The sequence below is a fragment of the Melospiza melodia genome, chromosome Z (genome assembly GCF_035770615.1).
Source record: "Melospiza melodia melodia isolate bMelMel2 chromosome Z, bMelMel2.pri, whole genome shotgun sequence".
NCBI lineage: Eukaryota > Metazoa > Chordata > Aves > Passeriformes > Passerellidae > Melospiza > Melospiza melodia.
This window is the reverse complement of record NC_086226.1, coordinates 25,855,591-25,874,280: the sequence shown is the minus strand read 5'-3', so window position 1 is coordinate 25,874,280 and position 18,690 is coordinate 25,855,591. Positions and strand designations below refer to the sequence as shown.

Genomic DNA, 18,690 nt, shown 5'->3' with positions numbered 1-18,690 from the left:
AAGTGAGACAGGTGGATGTATCTATGATCTGCTCCAAAGTTATTAATCTTGCTGTACTTGTTTCCAAGGGAAAATTCCATGAAAGTGTCACATTGGCTTGCATACAGCTGCTATGCCCCCACCAGATGTTTCTGCTGACCTCAAAGTATGTGCTTTGAAAACTGAATGGATGCATGTATTTCACATTTCAACCCTTCCTTAGTTAGCAAAACTTTTTGTTCAAATTCAGAGAGTTCTGAGAAATGGATAAAAAATCTCAAGTATAATACATCCATTAGCATGCATTTTCACCCTGTAAAGACAGGACCTTTAATCCTCCTTTATATATTAATTTAGGGCACATTTTATTTATTAAATCTACCATACGAATAACATTGTATTACCCTTTAATTTCATCAGGAAATGTAGTTATTGAATGTTTTATTAAAGTCTTGTTTTTTTCAGTAGCTGCTATATTTTTCAAGGCAAGTTGTGCAAGGCCTAACAACAACATAAAAACAATTAAATCTAAAGAGGAATGATGACTGTATTAGGATGTTAGGTAACTATCAGTATTAAAAAGTTTAACAAGCACAAATGACATTTTTGTATGTCAGGTTCTTTTTGCCATTTTTGTAATATATCAGTACAATAGTCACATGCTGTCAAATAGATAACAAACAAGTGTAAGTGGTCATACACACTGATGCACATTAGTTTTTCAGTTCCTATCAATCACATTCAACAAGAACATCAAGATAGCTGAAGAGCCTGACCCTACTTTTGCAAGCTGATTGATGCACACAGCTGCTAACTCAAGACACAGCTCTGGGTGGATGCAAGATCGTGCTGGTGGATCACTTTACAGGAGGCATCCTTTGTTAGGAAAATGTGGACTAATTACAAGTGGAAACTGCTCACTCATGAGGTTAAACTACCCAGGAACCAACTACATTATACTACTTGCTCCCAGACCTTGTATAAGAGTGTTTCCTCAAAGCAAAATCAGTAATTGTGAAATAGCTTCCTTCAAGCATTTACAGCTTATTTAAATACAGATTATTCCCTTAGGGCTTATAAAATGTCTTCTATCTGCAGATTAGAATTTTAATGAATAAATAAAATGGTATGCCAGAAATTTGCATGTATTCTAATCCTTGTTTAGTCTGTGGTTTTGTTTCACTAACACTTTACTGTGGAATGAAATGGCAGAGTAATTTTGGTTGTTATTAAAATACTGTATATAAACAAGAAAAGTCAGAATAAGGCATTCTCAATGCAAGCTTGAACAATGTACATTTTCATGCCCAGTGGAACTACCATTTCAATTTCTTCTCAGAAGTAGTGGAATGTTTTTTTGTGGTTTTTTTTTCTTTTTTTTTTTGCATGTAAATCCCCAAATACTTTTTCAATTTTACAGATAAAAAACATTATTTCATACATCAGTTTTAAAAGCATTGGTTTGGTATTTCCTTCCATTTTGTCTGCTGAAGGACTATGAACCTGGAAGGAAACAGTTCAAAGAAACTCACAACATAGATAAGACACCTACTTCCATAAAACCAAACAAAATAGCATTTTGTTTCAAATGCCACCTAGGAACACTAGATAGATGAAGTATACACATTATGGTAGGTAGTTAATAATCCCCATGTTTTCACCTGCCGATATTACTGCAAATTACACTGTTTCCATGACATGCCTAATGGAACAGTTTACTATTTTCATAAGCAGTCACATGCACTGAAGGTAGGATCATCAGGCGGGGCCTGTGGCACCCCAAAGCAGAACCAGAGAGGCCAAGCTTGCTAATCTCTCTCGCTGGATGACAAGGTAGCTGGTGTATGAAATGACATCTCCGCCGACACGAGCGAGCGCCATCGACCTAAGGCATTTCTCCGGGAGCCGCCGCTGTCGCCTCCTGCGTGGGCCTGTCCGTGTCGGCGGGCTGGCTGTCGCGGCCGGGCGCCGGGCTGGGGCCGGCCTTGTGGCCCTCGTGGGTGCTGTGGCTGCTGGCGCTGCCGAGGCGTGTGGAGGCCACCACGGCTTTCACTGCGGCCTGGGAGAGAGGGGACCAAGCAAACATTCCTTAGGGAATGCGGCCCGTGGGCACGCAGCACTGCCCCGACAGCAGCAACTGCGTTCAGTCTTCTTGGGAATGTTGGCTTTGGATACCTGCCTGGGCCTGGGTGGATTTAGAAGGCCACCTGGCATACTGGGTTGAGGTTTAAAATTGCTGCTTTCACAAGGTTACAGGTTGGGTGACATGAACTTTTTTTTCAGCTATACCTGCTGGTTTTTTGTTTCTTTTGGGGTTTTTTTTTGTTTGTTTGTTTGTTTTTTTGTTTTTATTTTTGTTTTTGGTTTTTTTAGAAATTACTTCAGGTGTCCTGCACTCAAGTCTCACGGCAAAAAAGAAAGTCAACATCTTCTGTCATAATAATAAAAAGCACCAGTACTACCACTGATTATTCCATGAAAACTTCACAAAGGAACACAATATCTTTCACTATTGCACTGTTGCATATTCCAAGCACAATGTTGCAGAGCAGATGGGCACCTTCCTAAGTATAGGCATATGAAAATACACACTAGGAGGAGGATTTCATATCACACGTAATATCAAAAAATGAAGACACACATAAAGACAGTTATATTAGCCCTTGCCTTGAACAGTTTTATTGCCTGAAAAAAAGACATACAGAGGTGAGGAAAATAAATGCTAATTTCTGTGTGCGACAGCTCAAGCTATTTTTGACTTGGCAGCTTTTGCTTAGACATCAAAGCGGGTCTGCAGGAAGAGATGAAGAACATAGCAAATTTTGTGGATTCTTTGGAGAGGCAATCACACACACAAACACACACACACACACACACACACACAACACACGCAAAAAAGAAACAAACAAAAAGCTCCCTCAAAGAAATGAAAAGGAAAAAAAAGATTTTAATGAAAAGCAGATAACATAAACATTGTAAATAAAAAAGAATCAGCTACAACAGATTATGAAGAAATACTATAAGGCACAAACCAAAGAAATGGGCAAGAATTTTGAGAGAATAGACCTCTTAAAGGAAAAATCACAGATATCCACATTGGTGGTGAGAGGACATTGGAAAACTGATCACAAACAGAACAAGCCACTTAGTGATACTATAATGTCTAAAGGCACTTTCAATGTAATTTTTAAAATTATTCAATGTAATTTAAAAATTATTAACTCTACAAGAACTGCTAACTTCAATCAATCCTCTTAATAATTGCAGATTTGGTAATTTAATCTTTAACAGACAAGCATTGAAGAAATAATCTTATAAAAAGTGATAGTTTGTAATCACAAAAGAATAAATTGATTTAAATAAAATGAGCTTCAAAAATATCTCTGGTGTGAAAAATATAAAGAAAAACAAAATCAAAATGTCAATGTGAATTATATCTATAATCTCTGAGAACTTTGTAAATGACAAAACAAATTTCTTTGCCCTGTAGAAATTCTCTGCTACAGTTCTCTACTAAAAAAAAATAGCAAAGCCAAAGTTTAGGCTCAGTTTTTTTGTGAATGGATTTCTCTATGGAATTTACTAAAGCTCTCAGTTAAGTTGCTTTTACTCTAATTCCCCAGGGCTAGAAGGGCAGCTTCACTGTAGCTGTTGCTAACAATTCCTGTGCTGAGATATCCCTGGAATTATCTCCTGATCAGATGAAAATCTTTAAAAACGAAATAATGGATTAGGAGAAAAGAAAGTTTCCTGATACTATGTCAGTCAGGTGCCCAGTTGCCTGCTATTTGCACCTAAAGACATTTCCCTGCTTCTTCCCATGGCGATATGTGGACAGGTAAAGGAGCATCTTGGGGATATTTATGGATCTACACATCTGAAATGCTGACTCAAATTCATGCAGAAGGATGGCTTAAACCTCCTGCTTTGTGTTGACAGGTACAGGTGGGTTAGGGATCAAAATATTCTTTAATAGACTAACTTTCTTCTAGACGGATGGATGCTCATTAAAACATGACTCAGTATACCATTCTTTCTGGCCAGTATTCTAAGGATGCACCAGGAATACAGGACAGATGGATGGACAAAAGCAAGAAAGGAAGAAGGGAAGAAAAGATGGAAAGTAAGGACTTTGTGAAAGGTTTGTACATCCTCAGCAGTCCTATCTGTGTAGATAGAGTTTTCAATCAACTTCACCCATTTTTATTTGTTTTGGCTTTGGTCATTGACTGAATCAACTTAAAACTTCTTCAATCTTCGTCAGACATCTTAAATAAAAAGCTTCCATAACACCATGGAATATTGTCCTCAAAAATGTGCAAGGTTTCTGCAAGGCTACTTGTCGTGGTTTGACATTGACAGGAAGTAGGGGGTTTTTTTTGGGAGATGCTGTGGTCACCAATAGGTGTTCAGATTTTAATACTGGCACCTGGTTTAGCCACTGAAGTTCGGACACACCTCTGAGAACACACAGGTGTTAAAAACCAATTTAATTGCATGCTTTCATAGTCAGAACAGAGACTATGAGCAGAGACTTGCCTTAAGTTTACGCCGGGCATTGAATTCTTGAAGTTTCTTTTGTGCGTTGTCCATATGTGCAAAGTTTATTGCCTTCCCTGTGACCCATGGGTGCTGCAAAGCCTGTAGAGTGGTGAGGCGTTTCTTGGGGTCTAAAACAATCAACTTTTTAACCTGCATCACAAGCAAGAAATAAAAAAGACTGTCAACCTTATTCTTCATTCAGATTTACCTAGTTTTGCATTTGGGGGCTCTGGCCTTGGTTTGGAGAGCATCTTAGGTGAGACATTCTAAGAAACCAACAAGAGTTTTCATTTGTGTCTTTGCAAGTATTTTGCTTCTGGCATTTCTTGGTCCTCCATAAATAACATCTGATTAAGACAGCCACTAAGGGGAAAGAAAGAAGAGCAAGTATCAACTGGTTACCAACATATTAAGGGTATGTACCAATGCAGCTGACCTGTATCTGTCATAGGCTGTTTCATGTCTGACTTGTCACAAAAACCCTAAGAGGTTCTCAAAATCTCTGAGAAGTCTCTCTCTCTGCTTCAGGATCTGAACAAGTCTTAAACTGGATTAGAATTATGCCCATGCTAGTACCATTGTAAAAATTTCCTTTGTGCTGTGTATGACAGGCAGTCCCTGTCATACACAGCACAAAGGAAATTTTTCTTTCAGTCACTGAAAGACTTCATGTACATATTAAAAAAAGCATTGCACAGGTCTTTCTGTCTTAGCCCACTCTGGAACTAATGCTGTTTACATCATTCCTTCTATCACCACAGCCAGAAAACCTGGACTTCTACAAACATGACAGTAGGGTACTTTTGGGAAAAGGCACCGCAAACATACCCTTGGGACTGGAGATGGTCCTGCTGGATACAAATTGTGTCCAGTCAACTGACATTCCATGAGTTTTATTGTATCTCTGGACAAGTGGAGTTTTAAAAAAAAGAAGAAAGGTGAGGATGGAGTAACAAAGTACACAGATTGGCACTCTGCAGAGCCACACTTACCCAGCTCTCCAGACTGCAGACCCTCTTGGAGCAGTGCAAGTGATGGCATAGGGCTCCACTGCTCCTATGTGCCCAAGGGTGAGGGAAATCTTGCTTTAGGGTTCCCTGAAATCTCCCTACAAATACCTTTAAAGTTGCTGCCCTGAAGTGCATGCAGGAGAACGGGCATTGTGGTGAATATTGGTTGTGTCTCCAAGGAAGTCTTTGAGTTAAGGAAATCCCTTTAACTTAACACTGAACTACCCACAGCATGGGTTTTGAGAGTCATGGTCATCATTGTTATCTACAATTTCCTATGCAATATTCAAAAGCTTTACCTGCAGACTGCTGTTTATCTGGCATCAAATGATATTTTTTTTGGCCTTAGAAAAATTTCACATCTCATAAAACACCAAAAAAGTACTTTGAAATTCTACAGTCCTTCCATTTGAAATATCCTGAAGTACTTCACTAATACCAATGACGTAGTATTTTGTTACACAGTTTATATACGTGTATATGGAACAGAGCACTTGTGTTTTCAGTGCTTATGAAATAACTGCATTATGCAAGTCATTATTGACAAGAGTCAGACTCAAGTATACCTATCTTTGCAGATCAGTGTCTCCTGGATCCAAATTACTTTATCCAGTAATAAAAGAATAGAGTGCAGATAGCATGCCAGCCCTTGCATTTTGCTAATGGAGCATGTTTAAAAGTAGTCAGTCTTTCCTCACCTACCAAAAAAAAAAACTTTAACGGACAGAAAAAATATGTCAGAAAAAGCAGTGGGAGGAAAGTTTCATTCCGTTTTATATTCCTCCCCAAAATGCAGGTTTGAAAACTGCACAAAAAGAAGGGCTTGTTTCTACATTCCCCTGAAGGTGTTTGCCCAGAAAAGATGAATGGTGAAAGACTTCAGAGCTGGAAGGAAAGGCAGGCATACAGCAACACTGTGACAGCTGCCAACAATCTATGGCTTGCTTCACAGAAGGACCTGAATATCCATGTTCTGAGTGCAAATTACAGCCCTGGACTAACAGGGTAGATTAACAGCACCATAATGTAGCAAAGACAAGAGGAAACAATTATGAACAATTAATTAACCAATTAATCTGCCCTCACCCCAAAATGGACTCTTTCTCAGTGGCAGAAATACTAAATACTCCAGTCTCATTTTTGCTTTACTTACTAAATCCTTGGCATTCAGAGACACATCATCCCACCAGGGGGACACAAAGTCATATTCACAGCTCAGGATTCTCTTAAACATATACTGATCTCCCCTTTCATCATAAAATGGTTCAAAGCCACAAAGTCTGAAAGGATAAAAAAGAAATTAATTAATCAAAGTTTAATTAGTCTTGGGTTGTTAGAAACAGTTCATGGTAGTATTTTTCTCTACTTTGTGTCCTGTAGATCACTTTGGGAAACCATTCCTGGATGTACTCATGAACTCCTAATTCTATATAGCAGAGAGAAATGTGGTCATAAGTATTCTTAAACACTGGGAAAGGTTTTTCTAACTGTAATTTTTCTATTTTCATATGTTTAATATAGGATTATTAATATAGGATTATAGAGCATTTATCAGAATCCCTGTAACTCTTGCCAGAGGAATAGGAATTAGCTGAGGAAACCCACCTTACACATGAAGTTAAAGTTTTTATACATCCAGTTAGGAATGATTTTTAGCCATGCTCATCCCTGTACTTTTTTCCACCCTATCAGCCACAATATGTAAAAACCTTTGTTAAGTTTTCATGATCAGGCCTCATCTTTACTTAGATAACCTACATACAATCTAGAAGTCTTGTGATCTCACTAATGACTGCATTTATAAATACATTGAATAATACAGATCCCAGCAGAGATCCACACTGCTGGCCTCAGGGAAAGCAGACTCATAGATGTGGTTTCCATTTGTATAATGTCATTTTTTTTATCGCTTCACTGCACTTTAATCACGCCTGCACACATAATCAGATTTTTTAAAGTGAATTTCCTATTCAGCCAGTATGTGATCTGAGCTTAACAGAGAAAGGCTATCTCCTCCTCTGCTTCCAGAAAATGCAACAAGCAGTAAGATGATGAGAGGAAAACAACAGCAGATCATAATGACCAAGACAGCAACAAATATAGAAAAGCCTTACATTTTAACTTGTTTTTGTATTTTTAAACACAATGTGCTTACTGTTCTGGAAAAGGAGGCTGAGGTTCAAGGAAGAAATGTGGTTTTGGGAGTGGTGCATAACCGTGGGTGGAACAGCTGCATCACATTCCACTGCTGAAGAGGAGAAACACCTCACTGCAAGCACATTTTGGGCACATTATTTTTCCAGGTCTGGCAGAAGTGTATTAAAACACATGGATCCAGCCTCCAAAGCTTGTGCTTCAGTAGGTGGTGGCCAGGCAGAACCCCTCTGCAGCTCCCCTCCTGTTTGCTGCCTCTCCCATCACCATTTCTGGGTTGGCAGCAGGTCCCTGCTGTCCCCATGGAACGCCCCTGAGCAGCTCCCCTCACTGGCTCAGCCCAAACTGCCTTCTGGATCTGGCTAACCTATGACAGTAAGAACCTGCTAAAGCCTTGCTGTGACTGTGCTGGAAGCCTCCTAAGTGAGCTTTCTGTTTTCTCTGTAACTCACTACTATCACCTGTTGCTTTCCTACCAACAATTTCAATAGATAAACTTCTACTTAAAAATCCACTTCAGCAGAGAGTACTTTTTTTTTTTTTTGCTACATGCCAGAATAGATGAGTAAATCTAGAGGTGTGGTTTCAAATTAGATCAATTGAATCAGTGCAAAACCTAGTGTGGCTCATCTTGATTTTATTTTATTTTGAAATAACATTTTATTATTGTGATTCACTTTAAATCAGTTACCTACAAGTAAAGGAAAAGTCAATGAAGCAGCTTAAAAAACAACTAAAAAAGACCAGATGGGGTTTTATGTCCTTTTAAGTAACTTAGTAAAATAACACCTTTAATTAAATCCATGCAATTTTAACTACAGGCAAAGACTTTGTATTTTTTGATCACTGTCTGCATCTCAAACACGCAGAAGGATTTCTACCTGCTCTAGGAATAGAAAAAGGACAGCTCCTCTTGACTTTTAGAACTATACATGTGGCTTCCCTTAAATTATGGTAGTTACCATCAATAGGTCTAAATATAATTTGCCTCAAGAAAAATTGTTCTGTCAAAATATGTGTCAGTTTTTTTTAATCAAATGTAAGTCTACTTTGATTAATGGCAAGATACAGTTTTTGCAGATCCTCTGTAACATGGTTTTTAACTCTTATATCCACTTCATTTTGGGGGAATATACAGGAATGTTGGGGATTTTTTTGTCTCTATCTAAGTGGGTTTCCTTTACTGAGCTATGAGATTGAGACATGAAACATTGTCCTCTGGGCTCCAGGATTAATGACTTAGTAATTTTACATGTACCTTTCTGGTCTCAGTTTCTAATCCATCAGACATATTGATCCACAAAGCTTTACACACAATAGAAGAGTTTTAAATGTGGAGTACTGTTAAAGCTAAATGGAAGAGACAGCCAGGTGGATTTTTACATCTTGTTCCTGTAGATAAAATTGGATTTTGAGGTGGGAGTAGGACAGGATTAGAAGGAGGAAAAATGGAAGGGCATCTATAGTCATGCAGCCCCATCCAGGGCAGGAACTCACGCTTGTATTTACACACATGCAGAGGTTTACACTTACACACTTGTATTTACACACATGCAGAGGTTTAGTGTGGCCTGCATATAGAAAATGACATGCCAGATATTTAGATAGGAACTGTTTGGAGTTTGTTGGAGCTTGCTTACCCTTGAAAGATAGTGAAAATAGTTCTGCTTAAGAAAGGCTCTTAGTTTGAAGTGCAATAACTTCGTTAGGCCTTGAGTAACTAGAAAAGGCCATAACTTAATCTAGGTGGCTTTGCGAAAGGAAAACAAAAGTCACGTCTCCAGTCTTAGGGACCGCCTTGCTGGCAAGTTTCACATCTCTCTGTCACGAGTGGAAATCTTAGAAGTGACAAGAAATGAGCACCTGGCAGGCAATATCTGAGACGTGATCTTCAACACAAAGTCTGGATCTTAAACCAGACCATGACACAAAGATACATACATTTAAAAGGAGCAGATAACAAAATGGGAAATAGGAATATTGTAGCCTATTATTTACAGGTACCCAAAAGGGGACCTTTGAATTATTTGAGGCTTATGTGCAGAAGAAAATATGAATGTTTTCTGACATTACTATCAAAGTGTATATATATTCTTACATGGACTTTTAGTATAAACACTAGAGAATATATTTTTTTCTTTGCAAAAGATAAAAATAACTGTGTTATTCCACACTATACTTGCTGGACAGAGAAAGTAGTAGGGGAAGTATAATTGCCCACATGTATAAAATCCTCCATATCTTTAAGTTACATGTATAAAATGTCATTTTCTTCCCACAAAAGGCATTCTAGAAGTATTGTGTATTACTACATGAGCTGTCTAAGTATTGTCATTGCCAAGGGTCTAAATTAAGTCTCATAATTATTCTCCCATAAAGAAGGGAGTCAATACCTCATATGCAATTTTCCTTCTCAATAATCTTCCTTTGAAAGATTCGATCAATACACTAAAGTAATTGTAATTCTTACCAATTGAATCATGAGTAACCACAATAAGACTTAGACACAAATGCCTACATAAACACAAGTGTTTGGAACTTTTGTTCTATACTCGTTCACATTAGTAGCATGATTCTGCACGTCTTGCTGCTGTTCAGGAAGAAGTGTTAAAGTTATCAAATATTTAGACTGTGTTTTGCCATATTCCTCTAGGATTTGACTTACTTCAGTAAAGTTAGGAATATAATAATTAAAGTTCAGAATCTTGTCTTTTCCAATGCCACAGCTCATATTGTAATGATATCCTGTGGATGCTAAAAAGTGAACTTCTCTCTATCGACATTTGCACTTACAGGATGTAGGTGATAATCCCCAGGGACCACATGTCCACCTCAGGGCCATAGGCACATCCCCGTAGTATCTCTGGTGCTGCAGAGGACAAAACTCTTGTCAGTAACACAACAGTTGAGTGAAGAAATAATAGCCACAAAATCAATTGAAGTCCATGCACAGTTGTGTCTTTCACAAAAAATTAGGACTGCCCATTTAAGCCCTGAATTAGACAAATGATTCCCTTCACTGAATACAAAACAAGAGAAGTCATGTCCAATCAGAGCCAGAATGAAATGAGAAGTGTACTTTGGTTTCAAATTGTATTTTATGTTTGTGGAAGGAACCACAGAAAGCTACAGCAGCACTGGAGCCTCAGTTTGACCAATAAGGTGGTGCTTTATCTTCAATATTTTACTTAGTGTTTTTATAAATACATCAACAACAAAAATGGGGCCAATGAAAATCTCCATCCTTGATTGGATGCACAGACAAACACTGGAACCAAGAATGAGGAAAAGGCTCAGATGCCTTCTCTGCCTCAGACCTCAACAGTAAGGCCTGATTATCCTCAGGGAACCAGCCCCAGCTGGCAGACAGGGACAGAGAGCTGAACAGACCCTGTGCAGTCCAGCAGGAGGGAGGCAGTGACCTGCTGAGCCACTGAGACACTCACAAGTCCATGGGACCAGGTGGGATTCATCCAAGGGTGCTGAGGGAGCTAGAGAAGGAGTTTGCCAAGCTGCTCTGCCTCACTGATCATCAATCCTGTCTAACTGGGAAGGTCCCAGATGATTTGGAGGTTGGTGAATGTGATGTCCATCCACAAGAAGAGCAGGAAAATAGATGCAGGAAAGTACAGGCCTGTGAGCCAGACCGTGATGCCAGGGAAGATGATGGAGAAGATCATTTTGGATGCAATCACACAGCAAATACAGTGCAGGGGATCAGGCACAGCCAGCAGGGGTTTGGGAATGGCACATCCTGCCTGGCCAACCTGATCTCCTTTCATGAGCAGCTGATCCATCTGGTGGTTGAGGGGAGGGCTGTGGATATTGTCTGTGGGGACTCTAGTAAAGCCTTTGGCACTGTCTCCCACAGCATTCTCCTGGAGAAACTGGCTGCTCATGGCTTGGACAGCTGCGGTGTCTGGGTGAAAAACTGTCTGGACACCTGGACCCTGGGAATGGTGATGAATGGAGTTACATCCAGCTGGTGGCTGGGAGTTCCCCAGGGTCCAGTGTTGGGACCAGTCCTGTTTTCCATCTTTATCCTGGTCTGGATGAGGAGATCGAGGGTATCCCTCAGTCAGTTTGCAAAGGACATCAAGTCAGGTGGGGACTTGGAAAGCTGTACAGAGGGATGTGGAAAGGCTGGATCCCTGAGACAAAGCCAGTGGCATGAGTTTCAATGAGATTGAATGTCAGCCCTGCCTTGGAACACAATAACCTCTTTCAGTGCTACAGGCTGGGGGCAGAGCTGCTCAGCAGGAAAGGACCTGGGTGTGCTGGTTAACAGTGGCTTAACACGATCCAGCTGTGCCCAGGTGGCCAAGAAGGCCGAGGACATCCTGGCCTGTGTCAACAACAGTGGGGCAGTGACCATCCCCTGTACTGGGCACCAGTGAGGTCACACATCAAATGTTGTGTCCAGTTTAGGGCCCCTTACAAGCAGGAGGGCCTTGAGGGGCTGGAGCCTGTCCAGAGAAGGGCAAAGAAACTGGTGAAGATATAGAGAAAAAATGCAAAGAAGAGCAGCTGAAGGAAGTGTTCAGCTTGGAGAAGGGGAGGCTCAGGGAGTCTCTGCAGCCACCTGGGTGGAGGTTGTAGTGGGGTGAGAGTTGGCTTCCACTCCCATGTAACCATGATAGATCAAGAGAAAATGGCTCAAGCTTCACTAGGGCAAGTTCAGGTTGGACATTAAGCAGGATTTTCTCACAGAAAGGGTGGTTAAACATTGAAAGAGGCTGCCAAGGGAGATGGTAGAGTCATCATCCCTGGAGATGTTCAAGAAAAAACTGGGCGTGGCCCTTAGTGAGCATGGTGGCATGCAGTCAAAGGTTGGACGACTTAACAATCTTGGAAGCCTTTCCAACCTTAATGGTTCTGTGAGACTATTTACTTGGCACTTTATTTAGGCTTTATTTTTGATGTTCTGTTTTAATGGGAAGGAAAACCAGACTATTTCAGGCAGTTGGTTCTGCTGCTGTGAGGAGCAGATGGAAAGGCCAGGCAGTTTTGGGGGATTCCAGCTCTGTAGCAGTAAAGAGGAGTCAGTGTCTGCCTAAGCAGCTTGACAGGCACAGACTTATGACCCTGGTCCCACTGGATCTGTGAGGCACATGGGATGACTGCCACATTTCTGGAGCACAGTGGGCTGGCTGTACCTATAAACATTAATGCAATCTCTTCCCTTCCCATACTACACTTGCACAGCCATGAACAGAAGGGCTTTTAGTATTTTTTTAAGATTTCCAGAAGTTTGCTTTAGGTGAATGGATTTGTCTGACACGTTTGTGTTAGTTTAGATGTTGACTGTTACAGACTGATCATGAATCACTGCTTTGCACTGGCTTGATTTTTTTGTGCTACTCTCAGAAATCACTTATGCTCCTCTTGTTAACTTCACTGAAGGCACAGCATTGCAGCAAACGAAGTTCTGCAATCATCTTCTTGCCTTCAGTCCTCTGCATCAATCTGTACATCCAAAGGACTATAGTTTGTCAAGTCTTGATGCCAAAGTGTTCAGAATCCAGTATGTGTTTTTGTTGCCGTGTCCTTTTTGGAGAAGCTGCTGATAGATGGGTGGGCAGGATGTGGGAGCTGGCAGCTCAGAACCATCAATTATTCATAGTTTAATTTGGCATTTAAACGTATTTCTTCTGGGTTTCCTCCAATTCTGGAAAGTAATGCTTGAGTGTTTTCCGGTCACCAGGACTTCTGCACAGTTAGTTAACTTGAATTGTAAATCAAGGATTGCTATAGGCATGTAACTATAGGCATAAAGCTCCTTTCTTCCCTTCCCTGCAGAAATATTCTGCCTCAATCCTTCCTACCCAGTCGACATAACTCTGAGAGCTCTTCTACAGGAATAAGCCTTATCCTGTTTTTACAGTATACAAAGATGGACATAAAAGCACTAAGAACTAACTATGGATGTGTGGCATTGGTACTGTAATTGTCACAACAGAAGACAACCAGAACATTAACAGCTAATATGTGAAACACAGTTTTTTATGAAACTAACTGGACTGGACTTAGGTACTGCTCTGAAGCAGACTTGGCCTGTGTGTGTGCTTTGCAGGCAATGTCATACAAAGTAATGGACAGTGACAATGTCACCTGAATTGCATTATCAGCTGTTCTACGAGGTAACAGAGTGATCTCACCATCTTCTGCAGTGTCCTCTTGCCTTTGAATCTACAGTCATAAAAGCAAATATAAGTAACAAAACAACATACCACAGTACCCTGGAGTTCCACAAACTGTCTTCATGGTCACATGATCTTCCACAATCTTGGAAAGTCCAAAGTCAGCTGTTAAGATGGTTTGGGAATATTAATGTTCTTACTCCCTGTAATAGGGTGGGGTTGTATGTTGTATATGCAATTCAATAAACATTTATACGTTACATGAATGGTATTGACATTTCCATAGATAAGCCTTGATTTAGTGAATCTACTCATGCCGCAATCCAGAGGCAAAGTTTGCTGTACAAATGAGTATTCCTGGCTCTTGTTTGACCGAAATGTAGCTTGTATTTTATTCTGAAAACTGCACAAAGCCAGTGCAGTGGGAGGCCTAAGGGCATACAAGCAGAGATTCAAAAATATATTCTAGGTATATATTCAGTTCCCACTCAGTCAGTAATCCAATAAAATTATCAGAACTATTTTGGCTTGCTTTTTCAGTCAAGGGTCAAAGTGTGCAGTCTCTGCAAGACAAAATCTCAGCAGTATTTTGATAGAAGGCTTTTAGAGGCATAAAGATGGTGACAGAAGTAGTATTGATCATCCTTTCTCCAATGTTCCACCTGAATTACTATTCACAGAGTGAGGGCCTTTGTGACAATACACACTGTACTTGCACAACTTCTTCATAAAAGTAACAAAAATTGAAGCATTCACAAGTCTTTTTTCATCAAAAATAAACTGAGCTTATTCAAATTGACTTATTCTTAGGTGATGAAAATCACCTTTGTCTTAAAAGAGCAAAATAAAGGATTTGATTTTGTTTTGTAAGACTGAATATAAAAGTGAATGTTCTAACTCTAACTCAAGATCAGGATAAAAATAGGTCACTTTTTCCTAAATGGCTATCCTTTTTGCATTATAATTTATCTAATTAGAAATACAGTTTACTTTTATAAACACAGCCACTCATTGTAAATTGGATTTCAATTTAAACAGGGCAACAACCTTACCAGGAAGATGAAGAATCATGGCATTTAGGAAATGTTTCAAAAGCCCTACACACTGTGGATGGTGCTGCATTAAATTATCAAGTTTAGAGCCTTTCCAGGAAAGATTAGAAGTAGGAAAAGACATGAAGTACCATCACCCTGAGAACCAAGATGTTCCTAGAAATTTATACAAAATTGCTTGAGGCCACTTCATGCAAATTTGGATCCGGAAAGCCATTATGATCACCAGCCTGATGAACGTGGAAACACTCACTCCTAGGAGAGCACCAGGTGGTATTTTGAAACTCAGAAGGGTTGCACAGATGCTCCTTGTTGCTCAAGCAAAAAACTAGGCATGCCCAACATTTTTGGAGGTCATACCCTTTGGAAGTGTCTGCCATCTACAGCAGAATTGGCACAATACATTCCTGATCAGGAGAGCCTTGCTCCTCCTTGCTCCTCTTTGGGGCTGACCATACTTCAGAGAGTTTCCCTGTGCTCTCGGTAAAGATCTCTGCATGTCCCTCAAACCTGCCCTCAAAACAGAAGCCAGCCTTGCTCAGTTTGCCTTCTGCCCCTTATCAGCACACTTTTATTTTCACACCAGTGTATCTTTCCTCTTAAGGTACTAGTTTAAAAGAAAAAAGGGGGCATAGAAGTGGTGCACAGACCTTTATGCTGTTCTCGTGTTTCTTCTTGTTCCCAGTGCTTTAATCTCTGCCACATTCCACACAATTTTGGCAATGAATTATCTAAGCAAGCATCTAGTTTTGCATTGGTTTTGAAACCATCATTAACAGCTGTGCTGCTGAAGTAACATGCTGTTCATTAAGCACTGGCTTCAAATAGGGTGATCGTGAGGCGCACATACTCCAAACATCAGTTAACACACTCTGCTGATGCAAAGGCATCATCAGGGAAGCAGACATTTAATGCTGCTCACCAATTTTTAATGGTGCATCTGGTGCTGGTGTTGCATAGAGTAGATTTTCTGGCTTCAGGTCTCGATGCACGATCCCATTTGCATGCAGATACTAAGAAAGAGAAAGTCAAAGCACGTAAGTGAGAATGGTCAAGCATGAGTTGACATCTTTCTAATTCTCTATAGCAGCAGATTAATATTTTCTCTGTGTGTGACACAGAGTTACTTCACTAATTTTCAGCAGCTCTTTTCTCTGCAAACTTGCTCAGCATAGGATCCTTGGATTCATGCTGTAATCTGTAACGAATAGGAAAATAAAATTTGGGAAGGCAAAGATAACATCATGTTCGTTTGGGAACAAAAACATGTCAGAAAGTATCCTTGAATTTTAATACAGCAGTAGCTCCTAGGAAGCAATCTGATAGATGATGAGATGCCAAAGTCTGGCTCAGATGAAGGTAGTTTCTGCACATTATAACATTCTCAGAGATAGGAAAATGGCCACATAACTATTAAACAATTAAATAGACATATTTGAGTAGAAAGGATGCAGTAGGTGTCCTGGGTCAACAACAATGCTTGGGATCCCTTGGTGCAGATTTTCTACAAGTTTTGAAACCACTCGACTGGAAAATTCCAAAAATCCATCTGTCTTGCCAAAGGACATGCAAATCCACTCACTATTGAATTCCTGCCACGCACTAATGGAAAGAAAAATTTCTAGAACATATGGCTTCCACTTATACTGCTATGGACAGAAATAGAAAAAATATAATATACAATATACTGATAGACGAAATGGATAAACTAGTGAGAGAAAATCTGTATTTCTTGTTATTAAAATATTCACCCAAAACTCTGAAGTCTTAGAAGAGAATTGCTGAAGGGTAGAATCACATTATCTTATTCAAAAGTCTCCTGCTATACATTTTAGTAGCATCTCTCTCAGCTGTGTTTTCACTACCAAAAAACCCTAGTGTCTGTCTATATTTATCCAGGAAATGACAAATGGTTGAATATCCACCTAGACAATACAGCTATAGTAATGTACACTTGAGTTAGCATCTGAGGTGAATTCTTGACTGTGTATCTCCCATAAATTGCCAGTGATTAAACAACATTATGAAGGAATACATTGCTCTGTCCTTGGGCATTGTTTTAGTGACACTGTGTGTTTTTCACAAGTGTTTTTTCTCACAGTGCAATAAGTGTTCTTTATTGACTTTCTCTGCAATCCTAAAGCCACAGGATTTGTCATGATGTGGCTTTTAGAGATCAGCCAAAGACACTCACCTTACTTCACAGTGAAATTTAAGTGTTTGTTCCAGCTGTTTTCCACAGTGAGGTAACTAATCAATTATCCAAGGTAAAAACAGCCAACAATATATGGAAACTGATGGATAGTACCCTGCTACATCATTTAATGCAGCCACATCTGCATGCCTGTAAGGAATCATGTCCACCCTCCATAAAAATATATCTTCATCACGCCAGACATAACTGTAGCAAAGATGCTCCCTCAGCATAGCAGTGATGTGTTTGACCTGCAGAGGTGACACCAAAAACCATCAGACTGGAGTGGACAGAAAAAGATGTCTGAACTGATCTGTGTTCATGTGCTGAAAATCAGTTGAGCTGCCTCTAAGGAGTGAGAAGGATCAAACATTTCATGATCACTTCATGGAAAACAGACACTGCCAATTCATCTGCACAAAATCCTTGACCAAATTTGTGCAGAGGAATGTTCCAGCCAAGTTTGCAGTCTTTTAGCAGGTCCTTTTTACCACATGCCCATAATCCTAAAATCATTTTATGCTGTGAGGCTGAAAACATAGAAATTTTCTTTTCTTTCCAGAAACACATTTTTGTGGGAGGGAATTTTAGGAAAAACTTTAGGAGAAGCTGTTCAACTTTTCCTCCCTTTTAAATCATAAAATGGTTTGTGGGGCTCCTTCTCAGACACAGAACCATCTGCTAACCACTCCTGTGCCTGATGACTGATTGACTTTTTAACTAATTGGACCTGGAGTTTAAACTGGGTTTTTTTGTTACAAACTTAGCTCCCAAGTAGGAAAATTTCTTTTCCCAAGTCCAGACCACCATTTGCATAAAACTTACACATAGGAGTGCCTAACAAATGAAAATTGCCTCAATAACTTAACCCATGCCTTTCAAATTGTCACTGCAGTAATCTGAGCTCTCTCTCTCATGTGCCCTCATCACAACACCTGCACCTATTCCCTCTTCACCACACCTCCCCTCTATTCCCAGCACCTAATCCAGAATTCCTGCCCAGACGTAGTAACTCCTCTGTCATCTCTCTGCAGCCCACATAAGTCCTGCCATGGTTACACCCTAAAATCAGTCCTTGCTGCTCTTTCCTCTCTCATCCTTTGTTTCTCTTGCTTGACTTCATATTTGGGCTGGGACAAGACCTGTATGGCCAGGGATGCCTCATGCTGCCAGGTCCTGGCTTTAACAGCTACTGTTAGCAGCTTGTATTTTCGTAATACATCAAATTTTTTGAGTATTGCCAATAGGGTCAACAGCTTTGTTGTGAACTAGCAGACAAAAGGGTAATATGGATAAAAAACCCCAAAACCAACCCAACAAAAAACCCACAGTGGTTTTATGGATATGGATGCCCCATTCTTCGTGGAAGTATTATTTAGGCTTGTGGATCCTAGGCCTCTGAGGGGATAGACAGCTGGTTGGACTTCTGTACAAGGTGTCTGCCTCCAAACAGCCTTGCCAGTAAAGGTCTCTAGCAGAGGCAGTGACCTCCTATCCTCCAGCCTGGGCCATCTGTCACTCACTGAGAGCATTTCCTGCTCCACAACCCCCTTGCAACACTGTCCCTTTTCAGCACTGCTCCCTCAGTTAGTAGATATCCTGGGCCTGACCTATTTCCA

The 18,690-nt window shown here is 40.1% G+C and overlaps 1 protein-coding gene across 2 annotated transcripts in view; it reads right to left on the bottom strand.

Annotated features, from left to right (window-relative positions):
* Nucleotides 1-282: 282 nt before the first annotated feature.
* CAMK4 (calcium/calmodulin dependent protein kinase IV) overlaps nucleotides 283-18,690 on the bottom strand; it is a 139,621-nt gene continuing 121,213 nt past the window's right edge. Inside the window, exons 6-11 of one of the 2 annotated variants that reach the window (XM_063181455.1) lie at nucleotides 15,800-15,890; nucleotides 13,916-13,990; nucleotides 10,479-10,554; nucleotides 6,685-6,811; nucleotides 4,519-4,671; nucleotides 283-2,038 (exon numbers count right to left, since the gene is read on the bottom strand). In XM_063181455.1, coding sequence (XP_063037525.1) covers nucleotides 1,865-2,038; nucleotides 4,519-4,671; nucleotides 6,685-6,811; nucleotides 10,479-10,554; nucleotides 13,916-13,990; nucleotides 15,800-15,890 — 696 coding nt within the window. In that variant the 3' untranslated portion in view covers nucleotides 283-1,864. The remainder of the gene's footprint in view (nucleotides 2,039-4,518; nucleotides 4,672-6,684; nucleotides 6,812-10,478; nucleotides 10,555-13,915; nucleotides 13,991-15,799; nucleotides 15,891-18,690) is intronic. The other variant, XM_063181456.1, reaches the window with a different exon arrangement.